Below are 26,129 nucleotides of genomic sequence, written 5' to 3'. Positions count from 1 at the left end.
AAAACCACCAAATTTTATCGAAAACAAGTTCTTTCTCCCGGTTTCAGTGACGAAAAATAATTCAGGAGAAACAGGAATGAACATCAGATCGAAAAGGTAAACTTGCTCGACAAATGAAGACACCGGGAGAGTCACCACCGAAGGGCAAAGACGAAGTATCGCAGCCACCGCAGATGCGTAGGCCGAGGCTCTTGCCAGGTCGGTGCTTGAGGGTGACCCGATAGACGTCCAGACCCTCCTCTTTGTGCAAGAACTGCGGTCCCGCGGCCAACGAGGGGGTACGCGAGAAGCCTTCGCCCAAACCTGTAAAAGGAGGGTAAGGAGGGTTTATGAACTCTAAGAAAACTTAAATGGCTCCAAGTGGCAGAAGGAATTGGTAGATTATAGCCTACACAAATAATTTCAACGGACAAATAAATCACTTCATACCAATTTAGTAGCGTAGAGGAAATTTCGAAAATCTAGTCAGTTCCTAGGGAAATTAATGGCCTGGGAACTTGAGTCTAAAAACGGTGAATTTCTGCGGTCACTGTTTAAAGGAAACTGTGAGCCAGTTATCAAAACGACTCACATGTGGATAAATATCCTGGTAATTAAGGTATAGGAGCCTTGAAGATCGTGCCATTTTGAGGTGCTGGGAGAGTTGAAAAGACTTGAACACACAAATTGATAAATCTGAACACAAAATCTGGAAACGCCTTTGTAAATCGGCCATCAAGACGACCTCAATGTCTATCAAATTAAGGTGATGAGGGAAGAATTGATGAATCCGGGTTTAATTCGCGACCCAGATGGTCGGCGAAAAAAAATCTAACTCGCATTTACAGGTGACGGAGAGCTTCAAAGTATTCGAAATTACAAAAGCCGAGAAAAACTGTACGAACAATTCTTAATAGGGTTTTAAGACTAAACTAGCAAAACGGTCAAATCAGCTTATCAAATTAAGATAGAATAATGAAGGGTGAACTAAAAGAAATGGGGCATATTTAAGTATAAAAACTTCAATAAACACTTGAAAACAAATTATTCTTTAGTAAAGCCATGAAGACGACTTTAACTTTGATCCATTAAATTTAATAACAGAGGAAGAAACCGTAAGAATCTGGCAAAGCCGAAGTAACAGAAGAGTTGTTGAACCAATCGGTCCCATAAAAAACGATCTTCGGTTGAAAGTGGATTAGAGAAATTGGGGCAGTTTAACACTAGCAAAATTTCAACGGATTAGCCTAAAGCAGGCCCAAAACCATAACGAAATTAGAGCAACTCACTTGTATTTTTTACTGAAAATAGGTAAAAATAGATTGTCAAGCATTAGTCCTTACAGATAATGCCATGCAGATGGGGGTATTTACAAAGTCGCAAATGTGTACTCAATATAGTCAAACGCATTTATGCTGATGCGAATGGTGCTGACTTAGCACGAATTAACTTGAGGAGAGAAATGAGCTTTTAATACCAAAAGCAAGCATAGGAGGAGTTAAGAATTAGGGATAGCAAAGGCTAACATCCATCTTCATAAGCCTGCATTTTATTTCTTAAACTATGTGCACAATATTAATGATAATGCCCTGAAAATCCACAGAAATCTAAGTGAAAAAATAAAATTAAACAGACTTCTAAGTACAAGTTTCTCCACCCACAAGACCAAGCCTAAAATAACCTGTTGCTTCAAAATAGGGTTGCTGTGTCATCTTAAACAGGAAAAAACAAGGTGGACACACCAGAAATGTAGGGAGCACTTGAAGTATTAGGCGCAGTGAGTTTGCGTAGTACTTCCAGCTCCACTTTCGGTCCAGCACCCGTCAGCAGGGTTATCACCTGGTCGTGCCGCGCATTCCGCACATCAATGCCGTTTATCTGCACAGGACAAAGCACATGCATGATACTGCAGGTTGCACAAAAACCTGGGACTGCATCCATTATTTGGAAACTAACTTTGAACAATTGATCTCCAATGCGCAGCTTGCCCGCCTTATCAGCTGCACCACCCTCCACGATGCGACTGATGTAGATGGTCTAAAAGAAGAACAGAAAAAGAAGACTCAATCATAAGTGGGGTGAGAAGCAGGCAGGAAGAGGGGAACATCAAGTTAACAAGAGAGTGTAGAGATTAGAATCGGAGCCAAGGGGAAGGCGGATGAAACGAAACTGGCGTTAAAAATCAACTGCATAAACAATGCGGATGCGTGTGTGTGGAGTGGTTTTGATCAAGTACGCGAGATGCGTTAGCCGCCACCGTCTTACTTCGAGGAAGCTTAAATGAGCCTAGACGGAGAAAGGGAGGAGGAGGGATGAAATGCTCAGATAAGATGTGCTTGGCCTCACGCATAGTGTCTGTCTGGGTGGACTAGTGCATGTAAGGTGCAGCAATGACTCACCGATGTGTCGGCCTGTTGACCGAGGAGACCGCGGCCGCCAGCAATGCTGAAGCCCAATCCGCTCCAGTCTCGGTGCAGCGTACATTTAATTAACTGCAAGGAAAAAGGCAGGGAGGTGGAAGTACAAAGTGGGCGAGGGAATTAGCATATTGATCAGGAACACTCGCTAGCCCTGCCTGCAGCAAGTTAACCAACCAGGAGAAAACACAGCTTCATAACTTCTCCCACTCGCTTTCTTTCCCTCTGAGGTTAAAAAAACTTGTTTTTGTTAATGCTTTGAGTATGAACATGAGCACTGTCTCGAGGCTTAACACTAATACAGGCAGTGAAAAAGCGTTAATTGCTGGTATCATATTCCGCCATTTGAAAAGACGCTTACTTGAGTGAGGAGGGACACATCACCAATTTAATAAAAACTTTTCAATCGCATTTTAGAAAAGATAATAAGAGGACTAAAAATCTGGTTTCGACCTATGTACCATGTAAAAATAGGGAGAAATTTAATAATTTCATGCGGTAATTTGTGAAATAAAGTTTAGCAGTCGAATGAGGCAATAATCGAGAGACACTGCAAGAACGTGATGAAAAACGTCTATTTTGATCCTTGATCTGACTCCACAGTATTGCACCATTTTGAAAGCTGTCAAAAGCGCTTTCAAACTGGTAGATGTTGCTTCAAAGTAGGGGTCGAAAGACACTGCCTTTAGATGAATAAACGCCAAAAACTAGTGCATTCTCAAGCAAGAGATACGGTAGTGAGTCAATGCACTGCAGCGACTAAATGAGTTATTAGCATTAAAACTTCGACTTTTGACTACCTACAATAAAGGTAAAGCTGCAAAAAAGGTAGCATCCACACCTACGTTCTTGCTACCAGGATTGCACTTTTGAAAAATTAGCGATCCTAGATCGCATTTCGCCGGATAAAAATGCAAAGTTGAAGCACAAAAAGTTTCCCCGGAAAAAAAGATAATTGATCAATCATTTGGAGAAAAGTAAGAATGTAAACAGCGAACAATTGGGCACCTTAATACCAATGCACTTTTTTAAAAGAAGGAAAAATCGCCAAAACTACCTTCAGAACAGTAAGAAAACGGAACTGATAGGGGCCTTTGGGAGTTAGCTACAAGAAACACCGCAGGGCAGTGCATACGCTGGTAGGTTTTCTTACAAACCGGATCGACTTCACATTTTTGTCACACAAAAGCGGATTTCGAGGGCAGCCCTGGGTTTTGGCATCAAAAAACAACTTTTATGAAAAGAAGAATTTTCCCAAGCTTATGGAATCCAACTCGATAAGAACTTGTTAAGGCATAGAAATCTCAAAAATACGAATGGCGCTTGGCGTGCAGTATGCTGCTTTTGTTTTGGTTTTGCACGATGCTACCCAAGCATCAAACGCATCACCCCATGACCTCCGAGCACTTCGTGAAAGACCCCGATTCTGTTGCTTGTTCTTTCGACCCTACAAATTCTACAAACTGATGCATTGGGTTTTCGTTTTTACAGTGTACATCTAACAATATTTTCCCGTTGAGAAGAATTCGGTTGTTTGGTGTGCAAATGCCTTATCCGTAGTATCCTACGTCATGTCGAGATGGTGCTCCCAGAGATTCTATGCAATCATCTAACGAGAAAAAGTTGAAATCTTGACAATAAACGGTGTATACTAAGCAAACTAGGAATAAAATGGAAAACAGTAAATTCCAATTCAACCAAAATCAACCTAACTATTTAATATTAATCTTCAAAAACATTTCAATTATTTGAATATATCTCAAGCATTTATGATTAGGAAAGCCACCAAAAACATGCTTCTACAAAGTCTGTTTGTAAATACTTAAAAAGTAGTCGCTTTAGCGGGTAGCTCAAGTTTCGCATTTTGAGAAGTCTTTGATCATCAAATATGACTCTTGTTAAGTCTTCCTTAAATGCTTCCAAAAGCAGAATTTTTGAAAACAGATTGTAATATTTCATCAAAACAATGGTAAACGTGCTTATAAATTAGAGTAAATTTTTTGACATATTCAGTTAAACTATTTTTAGTGAAATAGTACCTGAGTTATTAATATTAAACCACATTGGATCGTATTATGCTCTCCAAACCACAGCTCTCACAATGCGTAAACACTCAAACATTTTTAGAAGCTCAAGAAGTACAGCAAAACTCACGCTCTGGAAATGTGGTTTATTGTGATAAATATCGAAGGGCTTAAACTTTTTTTGTGCTACTCCACACGTATGATTAAAATGAAACGCACGATATATCTACTAAACCTAACGAACAGCCAAATTATTGGAACCCATTGAGAGCAACAGAGAGGAATGCCTATATGCAGCAACACGTTTCCTCGAACCCACCAAAGGCTTGTTCCTGAGCCTAAAATGGAAACAAACGGCTCACCTGCATGGCCATAGGAGCAGCCTGCACGAATGGGACAGTGGCGTTGGGAATGTTGCGACCCAGGGAGGTGGTATTGAGTAGACTGGAGGGTAGATTATGCGCCCTTTGTGGATCCATCACGTAGGGTGGTGGTGGTGTTGCTGCGATGGGTGCGATGGTGGGGGATGCGGTGGAGGTGGGTGCGTCGGAATCGCTGGGTAGGGGCTGGGTGATCACGGGCACTTCGCGACAGAGGAGGAGCTTGAAGCGCGTGGAGTCGGTGCGAAGTGCACTCACTGCCACCTGGTGCTCCACGTTGACCATACTCACCCCGTTCACCTGCGATTTCAATAAATGTCAAATGTTACTCTACCACCACTTGCTTAATATAAAAAACGAGAGGTACTCTATTCTATCAACAAATCACCCACTGGCGCGCTTAACTGGTAGTATCACCTCCTCATTACTTCTATACTCCAATAAAAAGTGACTTTGAGGCGGATATACCTTCCAATGGCCTTTAGAATATTTCTGGAGCTAAAGTACAACCAAGGCGTTACCTGTGTAACATTTAAACGCCCGGAATACTTATTACTGAAGGGCGATCACAATGGACGTCCACTGCCACGCCCACAACTCAACCTGCATTACCAGCATCAACCGCTTGTGTATCAAGAATACCCTCCAAAAACTACTGAATGGATATGCTTAAAAGACAACGAGTCATCTGGCGACAAAAAAAGAAAAAGGAAATCCACTTCATGGATAGGTGTGGATATCAAACTACCATCATACGTGATTCTCATAATTTAAAGGATTTTCGAATGCGTCGACAACTACATTGAATGTTTTGTGATTGGGTCCAAGATACTACAAACCTTCGTCTTTTCGATATTTAGTGATTCTATCGTAAAAAGTGGTACTTAGCTTAATCTGCTACATTGCTACGCTGATACTTACGGTTGCATACGAGTCATTCTTGGTTCCAGTGACACAAAGTCCTGCACATTCCACCTAGCCCACTAATTTTTCAAATTCATACTTAGGGAAGTTCCTTTCAAATTTCTACGACTAATAATGTCTCGAATCATAACTCAAGTGCTGTGCTACTTTAACCCAGGACACCCAAGTCATGTAAATAACGCTAAGTACGAAGGCTGCAAAAGAACTACCTTACGACCATAGGATGAAAAAAATCATTTCTGCATAAAATGCTTGAATAAGCAAATTCAACGCAGTACCTTGTACGATTTTCAATTAATAGCCACTTTCATAGCAAAAGGTTTAAAGTGAAAGCGCGTACTAGAGTGCCAAACTTCTATGCAAAGACTTCCACACCGATTAGCTGAGGTTGTGGTCACACTGCCCACTCTGCTAGCATACAAACTTTCATTAAGATCTGCTTCTTGTACTGCCGTGATATTTATTTTTGGGGAACTCACAGGTGATAGCGCTTCTCAAACAAAATGATGTAAACTTTAAAATCTCATTGTTCAATAAGAAACTCAAAAAATCTAGATTTATGAGGCAGTAATAGCAAGACCAAAATCCCCGATACTATTGCCATTAGAATAAACGAAACTAAGAGAAAATGTCTCAACTGTATATTCGTTCGAAGTTCATGCGGTTTACCACATCCACATCGCAAAAAATTGGCAAAACACACTGGGAAAAAAACGTAACAGTAAAGGAATTAAGTTAACCGTTATGACAAATTTGTGTTCCATGTAAGGATGTGACAATCAAATACCCCACGGAGTGCTCAGGTGAGAAATTGGTAAGTCTCCGATAATCTCAAAGAATACTCCGAAACTTTGCAACTGGTAGATGGAGCGACACCTTATTTGTCATCCTCTCTCACCACAATTTAAGATGTATGTATGCTTAATATTCAACATGCACCAGTAGTTAGTGCGTATGGAGTGCTCAATTTTTCTCATAATAGATTAAAAAAACATGAAATTTGATTAGTACGAAAAAAAGGCTGGCATTTCACGAGGTCTCATTCATTACAACTTGGAATTCCCAAAACACTAATAGATTGAGCTAGTCATGGGTAGTGTTAGCAATATTTGAGATGCTAGATTGCGGGAATTGCAACAGTGGTGATGGAATCACGTGGAGTGCACAAAAAATCAAGCTCTGATGAAAATATTAGCAGTCTTAAATACGGCGAATACTTAGAATGGAGTTTGATTAGCAATACTGACGCACTTCAGGTTGTGGTTTATGCGAAAAATCCACGCACCCAAAAGTTATTTTTAAGATTTTGACAGATTAAACGAAAAAACATCACTATCCTCGACTTGGTTTTATTTATTGCGAACCTGAACATAAAATTTGAGATGTGCGCGATAATTACGTAAACATTCTCATGGACCCAAAGTTTAACCAAGTAACTGAATTTAGATGTACAAACAATGTTTTAAGAAAAAAAAACATAAAACTTGACGTCCTTTTACAAAATGAAATTTTACATATGTGAAAGGGGCTTGCAAATTCATCAATTCGTAGTTAACTATGATGCCTTTCAGCACAATCTTCCAAATGGGAAACAATTAAACTCAACGTTTTGACACTGAGTAAGTCTTGCATCTACGAACCAAAAAATAGCAAAACACGCGGATGGCCAGTGGGGATGGGCTTTTTAGCGGTACGCAGGTAATCCCGATGGTCATATTTAAGCAGGCAAAAGTGAAAAAGTAAAAGCATTAATATTAATTTCAATTTTTCGACAACTGGACATTGAAAAGGTCTACCCATGAACCGCAAACTTTAACAAATTGAATAAAAAAAACTGTCTTAGATACTTCAAAAAACTATTCCAAGTAACATAAAATAGCAACTTCTTCGTAACACCCAACCATTTTAAATAGGAAATTAACATTAAAGTAAGCTGATCAAGAAGACGGCCCTAACCATTCCATAAAAATGAGAAGTTATCATCTTCAGAGATTCACAATGTCTTAGACCAAGGGCTAAAGACATCCTTACAGAGGCTAATAAGGAGACGCTAACAAATAGACTTTAAGTGAGCTGAGGCCACTTGACGAGCACCGTTGGACTTCTACCAATTAAGACTAACTTCATTCACTTTTAATCCGACTCAAACCGTGTGATTTCCCACAGCCCTGAGATAAACTTCTTTGATCGACTACTATCAATGGGGGTTGTTGCTAGTTCATAGAAGTTCAAATTGTGAACAGAAAAGGCATCATGCAGCTCACCTCGAGTAGTTTGTCGCCAACCTTCAAACCAGAGATTTCGGCAAGGCCCCCAGGAGCCAGTCGACTAACAAAGATGCCCTGATCGAGACCACGAAAGGGTACCGAACCCACGCCCCCCGCAATACTCAGACCCAAACCGCCACCCGGCACACGCTCCAGGGTTACGTGGAGGGTGACTTGCTCCGTTTTCGGCAGTGGTGGTTGCTGCGACGTTGGAGCTGGTGTGGGTGGCGCGGAGGTCTGAGAATCTGTAGTGAATTGCGAGTCGGTCGATGCCATTGTTCCACCACCACTTCCCGATGCGGCAGCGGCCGCTGCGGCGACCATAAGGAGGGCGTTGGTGGTCTGGCATTTGAAAGCAAGAGAAGGAAGGGGTAAGTTCGTGGACAAGAGAACAAAGGATGGGGATTGTTGCTGGAGGTTACACAGTCACCTTCACGTTCTCCGGAGCATTGCCGTCCGCAAAGGCGTCCACTACAGAGGGGTCGTGATACTTTTTCAAGAGTTTGAGCACAGCCTCCTCATTGTTCACTAAAAGATATGCATTTAAAGAAGGGATCAAAATAGATTGTGGATTTTTCATAATTTCAAACACAGCTGATTATACTTTGCAGAAAGGGAAATAAGAGCAACGTGATAGGTTCTCAGCTGACGCTATTCCATGTGGCCTTTACTGCATGAAGAGGCGAAATCATGCAACACAAATTCCTTTTAATTTCATACATTCGCCAACTTTAGGCAATCCCGAGGAAAACTAAGCTTAACTCATACGTTGTGCATGAACATTTAATAGATACTTTATGCTTGCATTTCAAAAATACTCGGGTGTTGCGCTTAGAATTACAGCGAACATTCAAGTTAACATTGGCAGTAAAAATAACTAAACCTTTCAGTTAAGACGACGGAAATGTATGAACTAAAGACTTTGTCAAAGAATGCGCAAGTGGAAAAATGTATGCTAACAGGACCTCTATATTTCGATCTAAATATTTTCCTGCGTCAAAACCCCAGGTGTTTAGGTGGTCGTGTCAAATGTGGCGTACCTTCGTTGGACAACTGTAAAGCCATTATTGGAAGGCACTCGATTCAAGGTAATAAAACTAAAGTAGACTGAATCCATTTTTTAAGACGAGGTTTGTTACAAATGACGGCAAAGGACTTGATGGTGGGCGCCTATAACACTAAGAAGCATAATTGACCACGTGAAACTTTAAACTACCAAAGTCCATAAATATTGTTATTTGTGTACTTGTTGATTTGACGATTAATAATTATTAACAGCTGGTTTGGAAGTATATTGTGTTCAGCTAGAAAAGATAAATAAGTAGCCTAAAAGAAACCCCTGGAAACACCTTATTAGTAATACTCCCTCGTGGGTCATGTAAGAAACTTGGTCTATTCAACTGTGAAGATCCAGAGACTCGCACATAAGGAATAAGAACTCACCTAAACACGGAATAATTATTCTGTCAAAAGATGATAGCCTAATGAGATGGTAGCCATATCACTTCTTTATCATATCGTGCTTTTAACTCGTAAAATGCCCTCACCGACACTAATTAAACTTCAATTCTTATTTAGGTATCGAAAGAGCAATATGTGTCTTCAATGGTCCTAACTTTTGGTATAAGTGTGAGCAAAATTATTTCTCAAAAAGTATGTAAAGCATTTTCACAACTTAATTGCATAAGGGAGTTTCGAATGGGATGTTTTTCGTACTTATAAATTATACCAATTTCATATCCTCTGGATTTTAGGTTTCGCAAAAGAAGTGTCGAAATACCTAAACTGAACAAACAGCAAACATTGGAATAACAAAAAGCCCCCCGGGAATTTCAACCAGACCAGTAGAAAACATGATCTTTTTACAAAGGCAAAAAGCCTCAGTCGCAAAAGGGGTGATTATTTAACTATTTTTCTTGTTGATGAAAAAAAGACCACTGATACCCCAGTGGATAAGCTTTTATCAAAACATTCATAGCTATCGCGAAAATGCTTACTGTGAATGCGGGCGCGTTTGGTGTAATGCGGGGTATCACGGCGTATTAACTTCTGGCTAGCGTTGGCCTCATTGTCGATCACTTCGTCGCTGAAGGCCACAGACTTGGTGATTGTGTCAATCTCCTCCTACGACACCAAAAACAGCAGAAAGGACGAGTAACAATCGAAAGGAATTAAATGCAACTGGGTATTTATCATGAACTTAAAAAAAGCGAAAAAACAGCTCCAACCTCCGCTTGGTTAATTGGTAAGCCAGAGCTTCAATAAGCTCAAAAGATGATAGTGCTAGTAGCTCCTGGGAGGTTTAGGGTATTTGGTACCCTGTAAGTGGGCACTTGACAGTGTTGAATGGATTTCAAAAGTTAGTAAAGTGGGATGTAATAAACGATTTCTGGTCGATTTTTATGAAGTCTGACTGTTACTCAATTGGTCTAATTTAACAAAACAGGAAGTGATTATTTGCCGTTCTTTTAAGTGGCATTCTCGCATTACTGCATATTTGGTCCTCTGCCATTGGCTTAAACTAGCTTGTGAGCTCGGAACACTAAAGGCGTTCAAAATTCAACCAACTACTGCCTAATGCTCGACTATTTTCTTAACATTTGTAACTGAATGCTTGTTAGTTTGAGTTGAAGTAGATTGGGTGTAATTCGGGAGCCAAATTACCAGTTTTTGCACAATACGTAAAACTTAGGACCGATTTGTCTACTTACCAAACAAAATATACAAGAATATTCTGCAATCAAAAGCTGAGCAAACACCTGAATAAATTTAGTGGAAATTAAATGAATCAAAAAGACTCATTCATATAATTCAATATCAAAATCCTCAATTACCCTCGCCACCAATATAAGATACCATATTATTATTTTTCATTCATAGGCAATGTTAGAACTCATTTTCGCACCAATATTTAGAAGAATGACTATTTAGCTGTCCGCAGCAACAACAATACAGCAATAACGTCGACCAAATCATCAAATTTTCTGCAATGTATGGACAAGTAAACACTGGTAGCTAGTGTGGCAGAGAGGGGACAGAAAGGAGAAAGGCATTACTTTCCTACAAAATTGGGGCAAAGAGTAAGCACAGCGCGTTCGCCTGCAGGGTAACAATAGTGTGACCACAGTACCACTACTATTGACTACTTCTTTTTCTCGTAAGATAAAGCCGAAACTAGGTGACTTACCCCACCGCTGCTATATGCCTGCTCCTCATCTTCCTCCTGCCCCTTACCAGTGACAAACCGATGTTCGCCAGGAGTCTCAGCGAAAGCCACGCCTCCCTCAGCGCCATGACGACACAGTTTTCTAGATAACGAGGTGGAAGCGGCGGAGACGGTAGCGTTTGGCGAGAGCAGCTCGTCGATGCCGCCTGAACTGCCAGTAGATATGGGCGAGCCAAGATCGGAGCTGAGACTGCCAACACAGTCGTTCACCAGCTCGATGCGATTGCAGGGACGAGTATTGGCACTTCGCAAGGGAGGGCATGGATGATCAAAAAATCGACCCAAAATATTACTTAATTTAATAGTACTGCATCATGTCCAAAGACAGACTTTAACAAAAATTCAACTCCCCGCAGATGAATAGTATAAAATTTGGCTCCTAATAGATAGATAGCTGTTGAGAGTAAAATAGCTTATGTGATTTTAGGATATTGGCAACTTCTTAGCAGGCAAAAATTTCTCACGAAGTTAAAACAATTTCATATACGCTTTCACCTACCTAGAAGTACGCATGTTAATATCTTGATAGTCTTAAAGGTATCTGGATGATTTGAACTGACCACACAATTCATTCATCCAATCAAATGTAAAAAAAGCAAATTCCGACAAAAGACGTAAGAACACCCGCAAGAGAGTTTTGTCATCAGCCCACTATGTCAAATCATATAAAAATGGACATTTTTTACCTATAAAAAGTATGACTAATCATGTAATCAAAGCGTAATGCCACTTCTCTATACGTGTTGCGGCACCTCTGAACGAGTTCAAAGAGTGGGAGACGAAAGCTGAAACAAACCCAGAAGGGGCAATGGCAAAATAACGGTGATGCAAACATTGTTATCTGGGTTAGTATCTATTTAAGAAATTATCCTAATGAATAATAAATATTAATACCTGTCATTCGATAGACACTCATGCGTTTTAAGGATCCAAATAACCCCCAGCGGACTCAGGTGATCAACAATTCATAGTTTTACTTCTCAATGAGTAAAATTATTAAACACGAAAAAAAATCGACTCAACAATCCGTGAACATTTTCATCCGGCAAGCAGTGAGTTTTGGTAAATTAATGGAGAATCCAAGCATCTTTTCGGCTGTTCAGTTTAACGATCGTTTCTATCTTTTTAGTGCAAACCCGTGTGACTCCAAGTAATATTCCCAACGTTCAAAGACTTGGAATGACGATGTGAACAACAACAAAGGACAATAATCGTCGGTTGAAGATGTCAAATTGAGTGGTAACAGCCACGTTTAGCTTACCAAACAGATATGATTATTCACACAATCAGAGTTCAGCAACATTTCGTTTACAAGTGCTGTATCGGCTATAAAGGAGAATTCAGAGGAATGATGAAGGCGAAACAGCGAACCTGGAATGAGAGCAGATACTGACAAACAACTAAAAATTTTCCTTAGCTTGCAATTTCTGGTGGCACAAACAGATTCCACCATCAGTCACAGATGCTAAGTGACAGAAAAAAACTTCTATAACCTACTACAAAGGCGAAGTACTAGCGGCAGAACTCGAGCCCAGGATGCGTTTAGGTCCATCCTGGTGGCGAAGATAAATCGACACTGAAGAATCCTCCCCTTGGATGTCTGGATGCTTGCACACAGGCACCTTGAATAACACGAAATGGAGGCAAAATTCTGTCAAAGGTATCCAAAAGGAGAAAGGGAGCCATCAGAGTGCCTAAAGAACTTACAGGATACTCCTGAAGTCGGCCATGAGACGTGTTCTGGTCCGCCTTCGGTTGCAAGTCTAAAGTGAACAATCGAGAATGCAGTTCCAAAAAAACTAATTCAGACGTTAACTGCCTCTAAAATAACTGAAGAAATTAATTGGTTTAAATGGAGGTATTTTCATTATTTTGAAAGCTCAAACTTTCTTAACGAGTAATTTGATTGTAAAACTTAGTTTAGATGAAAATAAAAGGTCCTCATGACTTTTTAATAAAAGGAGCGTTTTGAAAAAATTCCACGCAGTTTAATTTGGCCACAAGCAAATAATTGTGAACTGAATAGGCCCACTATAAATAGGACAGGTAGAAAAATTTAATGAGTTCATAAATTAAAACTTTTATTATTACGACGGATTTAGGTGCAAATAAGTGACACCAGATAGAGAAACTCACCAAGACCATTAGAGGGCAGACATGGTGTGTTGTCACTCTGAAAAATGTCAAAAAATGAACGAAAACACTATACAGTGTAACACTTACTTTAGGAAAAGAGTTATTCTGAAGTAGGATAATTCAGCTCCATTCCGGTAAACAATGCACTTATTAGGTATCAAAAGGAAAAACCCAAAAATGACATACAAAGCATATGTATTGGAATCGTTGGTGGCCTGAAAAACTTTTTGTAAATTGATCGGCGGTAAACTCAAAAGAGACCAATAAAAGCTGCTCGAAAACAAAAGTGACTAATCACATCAAAGGAAGTTTAAGGTTGGTTATAGCCAGTTTGAGAAGGCACTTAATGTACTTTGAACTATATCGGTAACGGCCGTATGACATTTAAAGGATGTAACAACGATAAATACAGTCCGAAATTAATGTGATGCAAAAAATAAGGGAGGATTAGTTCTCGGTACAACAAAAAAGAATTCAGAAGAATCAAACGAATCACGTAGTTCTTTGAATTTACTTTCCAGAAAAGTCACCTAATGATTCGTGACTCAAATCAACAAAACCACGACGCGGAGCTAAGGTAGTGAGTTTACTTCTGTTAATCCACCATTTGGCCGTATTCACATAAAAGGATTCCGTGACATTCTTCCAAAAAGGCACATGTGCGTGTGGGCGAGCATGCATATACGTGTGATTGTTTAACTTTCCGTGACAGCTTGCCTCACCATAAAAAAGTACATGCATGCAAGCATCAAATGGCGTTTCGTGAGTCATAGGCCCATGTGTGCCAGCATAACTACTGTCACAGAACGCGTGCCATAAACTCTTGCCTTTGCCGCTGCATGTGGTTAGCTGGCCGTTTGGGGGCGTGTGCCTGTGTGTGCTTAGTGGAGAACACTCACCACTTTGTGCGCGAGCTCGCCATTTAGTATGACCTTCTTCAGGTGCATTGGATGCCTCGTCTTGGGGTACTCACGAGCCTAAAAAGATATGTCAGTGTGCCAATTTAACAAAAAGGGGGAGCGAGAAGAAGGGATATCAAAGGTACCGCTGCATCGTTGGTGGCCTTGGTAACGCCCTCCTCGGCAGTAAATCGAACTCGAGTGGATGCCGAAGTTGGCTCTCGTGTTGTCTCGTCCTGAAAAGAAAGGGTGGTGATAAGAGATCATCGCCTTTTCACAAAGCCTGGGATTGCTTTAGCAACGAACCTCCTCTTCCCCCTCCTGCTCCTCACCTACCCCCTTTTCGTCCTCCAAATTGATGATGGAGGAGGTTCCGGAGGGGATTTGCGTAGTGGGCAGAAGAGTTCCATTGGTGGATTCCAGTTCCTTCTTAAATTGATTCGATGTTGCTCCCGGGCTAGAGGCGTTTGACGAAGGCAGTCCATTACGACAGACATCTTTTGAAATAAAGCAAGGGGACAAATGTTTAGGCATAACGCCAAGTTCCTATTCTATTCATGAAGGCAATGGATTCCACAATAAGAGAGGCATTCCAGTGCAAACGATAGCATCATATGCAATAAAATAAAGGTTCCCGTATTGCTGGGAAGCCGCTGATAATCGTTATAGTTGATGGGAACTAAATTTATCTGCAAGGAAGAGATGAGATCAAATTAACCATGTAAGAATTTTACCTAAAAATGACCTATCAAACTACTTTCCTCCCACAAAAGGCTGAAGCTATTAAATGACAACTACCACGTTAATCTCCCCCAGTTTTACGATTATCGGTGCTTCTGTTTATCAAAACGAATTTCAGTGCACAAAGATTTTGTCCTAGTGAAATTTTCAAGACTTCTATTGTCACTCGTACTCACCGAAAGTCCCGTCACCTACCTTTCATCGAGAGACCAAATGTTGACACTAAAAGTTCCTAATTTTTTTACCACTTCGGGTTCAAAAATCAAACAGAATCTTTCAATCATTTCAGTAAGACAAAATGTACCTGGTTTTCTGTTTTTGCAGTACAAAAACCCCTATTTCTTCCCGATAATTTTTGCAGGGCCAAACTTCATCAGATTTAACAATAACTTGCGTTAAATACGTATTTATATGCGTGCTCTCCAATTTATTTGTCAAATTGTGTCACGTAATAGCAGATCTATTCTTTAAAGTTGTGACTTGAAATGTGTATTTGTGCTAAAAATGCGGTGCCACATTCCAAGAGGGACAATCAAGGATTTGAGGTGTTTGACCATTTGTACGTAAGCATGGTATTAAACCACTTTATCCCTTAGTATTCTACAAAACTTTAGAAGCATGGGAATCGCCTCTGAGTTCTTTGACCCCATTTCATAGCATAGCCCAGTGCGACCTTGGTGTACCCTTCAGTAAAGCGACTAAAGGCATCGAGAGGGGAATACGCAGATAAGTCCAACTTCGTGAGCGTTATCGGCCGGATTGCACGAAAGCGTTAAGATGTCTGGACTTTGAATATTCGCGTTTACGACCAAACAAACAAGCTTTCTTCATCTACAAACATCTCATAATTTTAAGCAAACAAAAATTGGAAGATCTTTTGGCATCGCTTAAAATATACAGGAAGATCTTTAACTACAGGTAACAATTGACGGTATGATTTTTTATGAAGGGAAATGCGCTAACCATAAAATAGTTGAATGCACCCTCATTTTCAATATGCTCGACTGCAACTTTTGCGTAAAGAAATAGCAAGAACTGGCGCGCCAAAAATTAAATAATTTCAAAAATGTGCCACACACGTGCTGATATTCTTTCAAGGTGGTTTAAGCACTGCAAAAGAAGTCATTTTACTCAAAAAGAAACACCTCAAGTATAAAAAGCCAATTTACACGGTTCTAGCCTTGTCAATTAGTTGTGCCATGAATAACGGTGTCACAACTTTAACCCGGCTCTTCAATTCCAAGCAAGATAAGGCGATTGCATGTCAAAAGCGTGTTACGACGGGGTTCTGAGGTCAAAAAGCGTATAAGGGTAAGGGTTATAACTAAACGCCTCACACCAAAACAAAGGTAGGCGTGAGTAGAATTTCCCACGGGGAAGATGCGTCAATCACGAATTACGGAAAATTTATATAAAAAATGAAAATGTCTCCAAACCTCCGTAGGCTCGCAATATTTCGATCTTTGGACAATAATTACAGTTTTATCAAAACCAACCAAGATTTTAGTGTCCAAAAGTGTTCCATGTCAAGATGTTAACGGCGCAGAAAAGAACAAAACCACTTTAAGGAACGGGCCAGGGAGTAAGGTGGCAAATGAGCAAGGCAAATAAAAGGGTTAATACGCTTTTGTAGCCCGAAAACACCTTACGACTTCGCACCTTGAACATTACAAAATCTCTTCAGGATTGCACCAAGCCCTCACTGATATTAACAACTGCTGGATCTATGAAATCAAATTGCAGAAGACATACCAAATTACCAAGGAAGCTTTGAAAAGCCTCGAAAATTTTCAATGACCAGTTTTTGTAGAGCAAATTGTGCAGCATCATTAAAAACCCCAAAAACCCACGGCTGACTGTTGGTAGATGAGTTCTATTTTAGGCTGACGTAAATGGCATCGAGAACCATTACGTTTTGTCCAAATAATGCTTGTCAGCTTCCTAACAAAGCATAAAAAGAACCTTACAAAATTCAAATAACCTGTAATTTCAGGAGAGACCCAGATACCAGAGAGCTCAAGATGGCATGTCTGATTTCAGACCTACCGGACGCTAGCTATGATATTATTTCTTAATCGATTATCTAAGTCAAGAGAGATAGATAAGAGAAAGAGCAAGATATAACTTACTGTCATCGGCTTCCTGTGGCAGGAGGTAACAGGTTAGGTACTCCTCCCCACTGTTCTCGTCCACAGCGCGTTGGAGTGAAATCGGTTGGGCCTGGCTCTGAACCAACCAGAGGGCCTTCAGTGGGCATGACATGAGCGAAACTGGAAGTCGATCAAGTCTGCAGAGAAAGAAGAGAAAAACTCGACAAAGTGCAACAGTTCAAAGATCCAGCTGTGCTGAAAGCTCTCCGCAATGAGGCTGGCAAAATCGACGTAAAAAGATGGCATTAAAATATTTACCATTGGTGCATAAAATGAAGGGCGATGTCACTTTTATTAACAGCATTGAAGGGGGTCGATTAAACACAGGGAGTAAGACGTCAAGTTGTGGGGTAGATCAACCCGTTTGAAGAAACAAAACCTTGGGCATATTTTTACCAATTAACGTAAGAGATTAAAATTGATTCACGGGCGGTCTGTTTCTCAATTCACAAAATACTTGCAAAAAAAATAATCACCATGTGAAAAAATCGTAATTCCAATACCAAAGTTGCTGCACAGCAGCCATTTCAATGGTTATGGTTAACTTAAGGACAAGACTCTTTAAGAATCGGTACTTCAAGCGATTAAAAAAGAGCGAATTAAAGACAGTTGCGTGACCTAACGGAAGTTCATGCCACTTCTGAGACGCTAAAACAAAGGTTAAGCACTACAGAGTGTGGATTTCTATTGGTCGAAAGAGGCATTTTTGGAATTTCTATGAAATCAGCGCAACCGATCAAACGGTGCAGGTGATGCAGCCAAAAGAATACAGGTCAATACAGGATTAATTCTGTGTAAGGGAACCAAAAGCTCATACGAAATGCAAATCAAGCCTTATTGGTACGCACACACCCTCCCACACGCATACAAACAATCGAGTACGCGGACCGCCAAAAGATGACTTTTCCGTTTAAAGAGCGACTGACCGGCTAACTGCTGCATGAAACTTAACGAGAGGCTACTATCACCTGTTCCAAATACAACAAAGCGGAAAAGGATTGTCCGTCTCACCGATTGCCTGCCAGATCGAGAACGTGGAGTTGGGTGAGGTTGCCGATTTCCGAAGGTATTCGACGGAGGTTATTATCACGAAGGGAGAGAATTTGTAGTGCCACACACTTTCCAATCTGTACACAAAGGAAAAAAAACGTCAAGTAGGAAATATTTGACCATCATCCCAGACTTCATAAATACCCAAAACCTTACCTCAGGGGGTAATTCTACAAGCTGGTTCTTGGTCACGTTAAAATGGAACATCTTTGTCAGATTGCCAATCGTGTTCGGCAGGGCCTAGATGTGTACGCACAAATAAACGCTGAGAAGATAACATACCGATAGATAATTCTCCGTTAAATAGAACTCCAAAAGGTTTTGACACCTATAAAACGGAGAAATGAGCAAAACAAGCGGTTTAAATGGGTACATGAAGCATTTTATAATCAACAGAGGAGCCCTAATCTAAAAATGTGATTTCTTTATTACAAAAAGACATATTTAGCTGAGATCCGACCAGGTAGGGCCGATACGTATACTGTGCTTACATCAAAAGTTGCTACCATATTGCAGAAACAATAGAACGTAACAGATCAATATTGCATTCGAAAGAATCTGCATTTGTGGGCAAAAAACTCGCCTTCCGATAGCTGGTGTCAAGTCTACCAATTGATTGCGGTTCAGCTTGAAGACACTCAGATTGGCCAACTGGCCGATTTCATCAGGGAGGCAGTCGAGAAAGTTCTGGGTTAAGTTGAGGTCAGCAAGAGAGGTCAACCCAGCGATTGTGGATGGAAGGGAAGTGAGACGATTCTCCGAGACATCCATTTGTTGCAGTGCATGTAGATTGCCAATTTCCTAGAAATCGAGAAACAAAGGGGGAAGTGTTCGCCCAATGACCTGCACAAAAACATTCTATCCAAGACGAAGTTTTGTCAACTGCATTTCTGACCACGCAAACCCTCCAGTTTCCGACGTTTGTACACCTACACTCGGAAGCATAGCTCTTCGGCCTCGATTATAGCCGCAAGTTAAAAAAAAAATTAATGATGTAACTCATCACAACTTTTGGAGAGACCCGGGGTGCTACATCTGGTTTTGGGGCAGACTTAGTGAATCAAACAATGAATTCCCAAGCGTATGATGCCGTAAATTGATGGGATCCCAAAGAAAACGAAAATCGAAATCAAATCCAAGCATAAAAGATTCCAGTGTGTTAAGAAGTACATGATTTCGACTGCGTGGTAAACCAATGACGAGCAAAATATGGGCTGCACCAGCTATACCAGAATACCGTGCGCAATTTCTGGCAAAAAAGTTGTAGAAAATGGAGAACATACATCGGGAAGCGACGTCATTTGATTGTCGTCAAGCCATAACTCGAGAAGATTTTGAAGACATCCAATGGAAGGTGGCTAAATACAGGAAAAAATTCCGCAAAAGTAGGAGCAAAAAGAGTGAACCGGGAAGGGCTTCAAAAGTACCATTGTGCTAAAATCATTGCCGCCAAGGTCGAGAAACTCCAAACTAGCGAGTTCGCCAAACGTAACCGGAAGACTGTTCAAATAGTTGTCACGAAGTTCCAACTTTTGCAGCTTTTTTAGCCTACAAATTTGTTAATTTGGACAGTAAAGTGTTCGAAGCTAAATGGCAAACCCTCCGAAGTCAGCGGGCAGCTCGTATAGTGATACATCATTCAAACTGAGAACACGCAAACTCCGAAGTTGCGAGAACCCTTCTGGCAACCTAAAATGGCAACAAGGACCAATTACGGTTAAACATGCAAAGAAAATAAAAGTATTTGGTTAGTGAAAGTGGAAAACGAAGAAATCAACATAACAGGGAATAAAATCACGTGCATGCCGCTTACATTTTCAAGGCATTGTTACTCGCATCAAGAACTTGTAGCGAATCACAAAGCCTTAAGCTGGTTGGGAGTTCACTGATATCTGATTAATCAATTAGGAGCAGCATCCCAAACATACCATTTCGACTAATATCAAGCTCCACGAGATAAGAAAAATTCCCAATACCGGGAGGAATACGAGTAAGTTCATTATCACTAACTGAAAGGATTCGGATTCGTTCTAGCCGAAAAAATGCCTGGATTATCATTACAACTGTGTTGATAAGTACAAACATACGTTTGGCAGTTCTTTAATCTGATTCGCATCCAATTTGCATTCCTCTAGTGTCCTATAGCTTCTAAGGACGTCGTCAGGGACCGAAGTCAAACTGGCATGACTCTTTTCTATGGTATCAATCTGTGTTCCACACCCCTTTATGAAGGGCAAACACTTAAACATTGCCGTTGTCAATCCCACTAAACTCAAGACGATTCCTGCTACCGGTAGTCAACAAACACCAGACAATTCCCGGTTGCGTCGTCCTAGCACATCGAATTCAACCAATCACCACATCATTTGCAACCATTTAGAAATCAACCGGATTTGTATCAAGAACTGATTGATGAAAAACATAGTCCACATACAATAGGAACAAAATCAGTTTCCGTGTAAGTTCTAACATTAGGTCTAAAAGATAGGTCAAACATGGTATCAGTTATTACTAACTTACTAATCAACATTCAATAAAGCATTCCCGCTACTATTTATAAGGTCTTTCAACTCAAGGTTTTGTATTTAAGGTAAACTTGTAGTATGATAGTGGTTTATCCCTCAGTATTGGTGAGGCGCCACTTTTGTACTTTGAATTAGCCCCCTTGTACCTCGCTGGGTGGGTTGGCCTTCGGGTCATGCCAGTATCCCAAACACCTCCTTTGTGCTAGATATAAACATTCTGCCCGAGTATTGTTTCTTCTTTCGTCTTCAGGGAAGTCTCGGGACGCTACAGGAAGGGCACAAAATGTAGTGTAGATGCGTGAAAGAGTTGTAGTCTTGAGCCGCATCGAATAGCCCCTCTGCGCCTGTGTGACTAACATCGATTTCAAGAATGAATAAAGACAGAGCAGACTATCTTAAACGAGAAGTCACATCCTACGTTTGTCGCAATATAGTTGTGCAAGGTGGGCCCTTGGAGCAGTGTAGTCTGATTCTATGCTTAAGTATCACTGGCAGACTTACCTGTAGCATCCCGGTTCTTTCGTGAAGTTGGCAGAAATAATCATTCTGAGGCAGAAGACGTAATTCTGACGCATACGAGACTAAAACCTGCTAACAACCATAAAATTTTTTTCCTAGTGAAAATACAAAAAGGAAGTTTCTGCTGTCAGCGCACCTGAATCGAACTGTCAAAAATAAAATCCAGGTGTTGCATTTTATACACTTTAGCCTCTTTAACAACTTCATATCAAAATAGTGTTTGCGCGCAAGCATTTATTTTGAAGTGTAACAAATGACGATACCGATACGCAATGTTAATTCACTTTATTGCGTATTCCATAATTAAGTATTTAACTGTCATTAAAGCATCACACTCATGCCCTGCACAAAGCTAATTTTTAAACTTACTTTATAAGATCAGTGGATTTTGCAGCATAAGGCAGATTTCCTAAGCATATCAAAACTTTTGAGTCTTTGTTTTGTCATTATTATCGTTTTAATTAGTCTTGTCTATTGCAGCCAGCTTGAAATCAGCTAACCTAATAGGCTTCTACGGGGAACTGAACTTGACGCACAAATCCCTATAATTTTCCCTTATACGAGTATACTTGTTTACCTCTACAAGTAGTCGTCATGGATGCTTACGCATTCGTTAAATCTGGCAAACTGAAATTAAAAGGCCATGAAGACAAGGTGAAGAGACGGAAGCGAAAATCCCCTGGGACCAGCTCAACACGTGCGACAAAGGTGGTCAGGAACGCTTTTAGTGAGGACCTTGCAGCTCATGGCGGCTGGTGGGAGATCTCCAAATTCGTGGACATTATCGGCCCTGTAGCCATTCAGATGACGGGTCTAGCTCCAGCTCAGGAGTACTCCTCATCCTCCACCAATCTACCTCTCCCCATCCCGCCTGCTTATTACCTGTCTGCGTCTGACGATGGTTTTATTAACCTTGGACCCCCGCGCAAAGAGGGTGAACCACCAGCTCCGGAGGAAATCTTCACTGCTGTTAAGGTTTCCGATACAAAGGTTGCATTTAAAACTGGGTGTGTTTTTCAATGTTCCTAAAGCTGCGCTCAATTAAAAATCTTGAGGAGTGTTCCCTATAAGCTCTAGAAGATTCTTGCTTCGTCTCAACATTACTCCCATATAGACATTTAAGTTAATAGTTCTTCTTTATGATAGGTGTTTTCAGTTAAATTCTTTATCTCGTTTATATGCATTTTGGACCAGATTATGGAAACATGTTTGATTTGACTGTACTGCAGGCGGTGTTTAAAGCAGCTGCTTTTTTTCTTGGTACCGAGAGAATTCAATGGAGAATCGAGGTGTTGGAACGATTGACGGTTTTATTTCTTCCAGTTTAATTGAAGTTGGTCCACATGAATTTGTTAAACAAAGGTAAAACTTCTTTCAAAGTGCTATAGTCTCTAGGATTTCTGTTTAGAAAACTCGGAACTCGTTATTTTCTTGTGTCTGTTTAAACCCCCTTTATTGATTTTTGGTGTACATTTTTTTTGCTCTCTATCCTAAATGGGTGTTTATTATTGCAGATGTGGTTGTTAGTTGAGAATGCCTTTTGCTGATGGGTTGAAAGTCGTCTTGAGAGAATAGCTAAATTAGTTTTTTAAATGCCCCTAGAGTTTTAAAGGTTTTGTACTAATTCGTTTTCAATTCATTCGATTATAGTATTCCACTATATGTACATACTACCACTAAAATCTGCTGAAAGAAACCTATTCGTATCTTCAGTTCTTCATTTTGAAATCATCTTTTTTTCTGCGTGAAATTGAAGCGGTAAATGCAGCTTTGGGAAGTAATTATTGTCCCCTTGTCGAGTAAATTGTAGCGTTTGCCTTTATACACATAAGCTTTGCTTTCTTATTTCGATGTTAAATTAGTCACAAATATGAGACTTCTCATGTTATCATTCAAATTGGCAACTTAATGTAGATCTCATTGATGATGTTGATTCTCCTCCCCCATTGAGCTCTGCGACTCTTGAGTCACGCCTTCCAACTTTTTGCCCTGTTATTCGTACGGCACTCGATTGACGCCGTTAATTTCTGTTTGAACTGTCTTCGGTTTGGGTTTGTTGAATGAGAAACGTTCAATTCGTCGCACATAAATTTCATTCGAAAGTTTATAGCCTCTAATAATAGAAACAGGATTTGATTGTTCTCTTTTACTCCTCATCGTCCTTAGTTACGACAAGTATATGACAGCAAACACAAGCGCGCAGAATCTCATCACAGCTGCTGCTGATGCTATCGGTCCTCGAGAGCAATTTGAGCCGGTCTTCCAAGACGGTAAGGCGGCGCTTCTGGGCTTCAACAATTGTTTCGTCTCTGTCGATGCCGACTCCGATAGGGCCATTTGCAGGGCGCAGAAAGCCGGACCAACCGAAATGCTCATGGTGGGATGGGTGTTTGGGTAGTTGTTCTTTCTGAAAGTCTTAAGTTGCGTTCATCGCTTTTCCTCTGGTGACATTTTAGATCCGCTCCAACAAGGACCTGACACACAACCCACTCAATGACCTGCCAGAGGAGGAAAGGCATGGCACCAAGAAGGCCGAGTACCTCTATGTGTAAGTTGGGGTCATGTTTCTTCCTTCAAATTTTTTTGGCGGAAAGATGTTGTTTATTTTAAAATACCCAATTTCGCTGCATTTTATCGATATTTCGGCATTAAATTATCTTCCAGATTTTATTAGTTTGAAGTACTTCTCAAAGCCACTGCTTGTAAAATAACTTTATGCGATCCCCATAGTCTCCAATTTTAGTGTGAATATCTTTTTTTCATAATCTAAATGGCTGCTTTTAGGAATGATTTGTTTTAGTGGTAAGTATCCTTCCATTAAGCCAGTTTCTGATTTATCAGCAGTGTGCTAATATACTGGGTTGGGTTGTATTCATCAGTCTACTTATTGCCCTCTTCAGCTTCAAGTTCCACATCTAAAGACCTCAACATTGGTTTACTTATGCGAGTCTCAAATATGCAGTCGATTCGTCTAGATAACATCTCTAAACTTCAAAACCTCGGCCGTGCAATAACCATCGCTCTTTTAAAGAGTTATTTTATTGTCAATGCAAAGAAATTTGCGCTTCTTCATAAGGTGTTCGTAACTGTTCCACAATTTTAACACTTTTTGAGGACTTTTATAGAAGTCTAAAATGTTGAATTTCACTTGTATTATGGTCCATTGCAGCCGAGGCGTTAATAATTGCTTTTTGGAACTGTAGTCGAAGTAAGGTATAGCCACTACTTGCAAAAAACTGGCAAAACAGAGTGACTTGTCGTTTTCGCTTGTACCACAGGCGCAAATTTCAAAGCTGGCAAGACAAGAAGATTCGTTTGACCCGTGAAGACACCGTGGCCTTGGAGGATGCAAAACGCGTCGGAAACCTCCATGAATGTATGCTGGATCGGTGAGTTTTTCTGATCGTGCATTGCCACCACTGTTTCGTTCATTGAATAGTAGGATTATCAGTAGTGACCTGTTTTCTTCCACTTTTACCGATCTTATGCACTTTAAGATAGCCTCACAATCGCTTCAACTCTACTATTCTAACGACTTTTCTGCTTCGCTGATGTTGCTGTTCTTTTCCTTTTTAGGCGCGAAAAAATGAAATCCGATCGTTATTGTAAGTAATCACTGCCTTTTTTATCTTATGGGGAAAGCCTAAATATATGTTTTACAACCTCTCTACTTTTTACTCCTTTGGGTATGGTAAACGGTTCATTAAAAGAAGTAGTAGTCCCTATCGTAGCGCTGATTAAGATCTTTCCAAATCCTATTTAGCATAATGTGGGTAGTTTTTAAGCATTTAAAGGTCTCACCGAAGTATGGTAACAACCGGGAACTGGGGTGCTGCTAATTAGCAATCTACGGGCTGCTCAAGACAGCCACTGTATCGCTATGTTAGAGAATAAGTCTTCCGAGCACCCCGCAAATTTCTTTTCGGTATCGATGATATTTCGGCTGGAACTTGGGGAATATGGTCATATTGTTTACTGGAGTTGTTTACGTATGCAAGCCTCAAGACGTTCCTACTCACCTCCTTTAAGTAGCAGTAATCGTTTTGTCTCGTTTCATTTAATTTTTAGATCCCCAAGAGGGTCTGAAATGTTCACAACGGCTTATTTTTAACTTGTGGGGACTTGGGAAATCCATTTGATTGCTCACACTCATTGTGAGGCATGCGCTTGCATCAGTTCGTACTACTTTTCTTCTACTTTTAGTCCTCAACCATGAAGTTTCATTTGAACCCGAAGGATGCAGGTCAAGTTAGTCTGCTTTATGAACTAGCCGCGGAATCTAGCTTCTCGTCAAATTTGTTGCATGACATTTGAGAAAGCGGGGTAGCAAAGCTTGCCGCCCGAAAATACTTCGTAAGATTTGTTTCCGGTAATAGTTCACGTTCCGAAAGGACCTTGATTCTTGATCACAGCGAATTGTGCATCATCAATGCTTATAAAAACTTGAATTTAACGTGTCAAAAATAGGATTTACGAAGGTTCAAGGCTGTGGATGAAAAACAATTTGCGAGCACTTCAACAAAAGCTACTAATCAAATCCATCTCACCCATACGCTATTCATTAACAAATGACAGTAATCTTCAAAGACCGTCAAGTTATCCTTTACACGCACCATTGCGAGGCGATTCGCTGATTGGCTTGTGATGAGAAGTTGTCCTTTTAATCCAACTTTCCTCAAACGATCCAACGTATGTTCGGTTGCCTCCAAACAACGCACCACTCCTTAATACCCGTCTCACATTTCTAAGGTAGTGTCTGCAGTAAACCGCAGACGCATTTATTCGCTGTGAAGGTCAAACAACAAGTACAGCTGAATTTCATCTACTCTCTACTCCTTGGAGGTGCGCAAGACAGACCTCTCTAGAAACAGACAAAATTGGTTTCTTTGCCA

The 26,129-nt window shown here is 40.5% G+C and overlaps 2 protein-coding genes across 2 annotated transcripts in view; one reads left to right on the top strand and one right to left on the bottom strand. All coding sequences in view use genetic code 11, as the record gives it.

The window, feature by feature from the left end:
* The window catches only part of EGR_02697 (hypothetical protein), a gene marked incomplete at both ends in the record, with an annotated part of 23,999 nt that extends 3,557 nt beyond the window's left edge, over positions 1-20,442 (bottom strand). The window contains 25 exons of the mRNA XM_024491946.1: positions 122-303; positions 1,722-1,857; positions 1,936-2,016; positions 2,379-2,471; positions 4,783-5,100; positions 7,989-8,333; positions 8,422-8,519; positions 9,989-10,115; positions 11,179-11,461; positions 12,715-12,839; positions 12,925-12,980; positions 13,354-13,390; positions 14,253-14,330; positions 14,399-14,488; positions 14,559-14,749; positions 17,123-17,280; positions 18,155-18,270; positions 18,350-18,433; positions 18,773-18,994; positions 19,477-19,551; positions 19,621-19,741; positions 19,793-19,882; positions 20,007-20,085; positions 20,122-20,256; positions 20,277-20,442. Of these exons, the coding sequence (XP_024353761.1) occupies positions 122-303; positions 1,722-1,857; positions 1,936-2,016; positions 2,379-2,471; positions 4,783-5,100; positions 7,989-8,333; positions 8,422-8,519; positions 9,989-10,115; positions 11,179-11,461; positions 12,715-12,839; positions 12,925-12,980; positions 13,354-13,390; positions 14,253-14,330; positions 14,399-14,488; positions 14,559-14,749; positions 17,123-17,280; positions 18,155-18,270; positions 18,350-18,433; positions 18,773-18,994; positions 19,477-19,551; positions 19,621-19,741; positions 19,793-19,882; positions 20,007-20,085; positions 20,122-20,256; positions 20,277-20,442 (3,486 nt within the window). The remainder of the gene's footprint in view (positions 1-121; positions 304-1,721; positions 1,858-1,935; positions 2,017-2,378; positions 2,472-4,782; positions 5,101-7,988; positions 8,334-8,421; positions 8,520-9,988; positions 10,116-11,178; positions 11,462-12,714; positions 12,840-12,924; positions 12,981-13,353; positions 13,391-14,252; positions 14,331-14,398; positions 14,489-14,558; positions 14,750-17,122; positions 17,281-18,154; positions 18,271-18,349; positions 18,434-18,772; positions 18,995-19,476; positions 19,552-19,620; positions 19,742-19,792; positions 19,883-20,006; positions 20,086-20,121; positions 20,257-20,276) is intronic.
* A 1,389-nt stretch (positions 20,443-21,831) lies between these two features.
* Positions 21,832-24,850, top strand: EGR_02696 (hypothetical protein; the record flags this gene model as incomplete). Its single annotated transcript, XM_024491945.1, has 5 exons — positions 21,832-22,244; positions 23,404-23,614; positions 23,694-23,785; positions 24,516-24,626; positions 24,814-24,850. 5 exons carry the CDS (start codon positions 21,832-21,834, stop codon positions 24,848-24,850), a joined length of 864 nt encoding a protein of 287 aa, XP_024353760.1.
* Between the last annotated feature and the right edge of the window lie 1,279 nt (positions 24,851-26,129).

This window comes from Echinococcus granulosus (genome assembly GCF_000524195.1).
Source record: "Echinococcus granulosus chromosome Unknown EG_S00012, whole genome shotgun sequence".
Lineage (NCBI taxonomy): Eukaryota > Metazoa > Platyhelminthes > Cestoda > Cyclophyllidea > Taeniidae > Echinococcus > Echinococcus granulosus.
The sequence above is the reverse complement of the archived record's forward strand: the minus strand, read 5'-3'. Positions and strand labels throughout refer to the sequence as shown.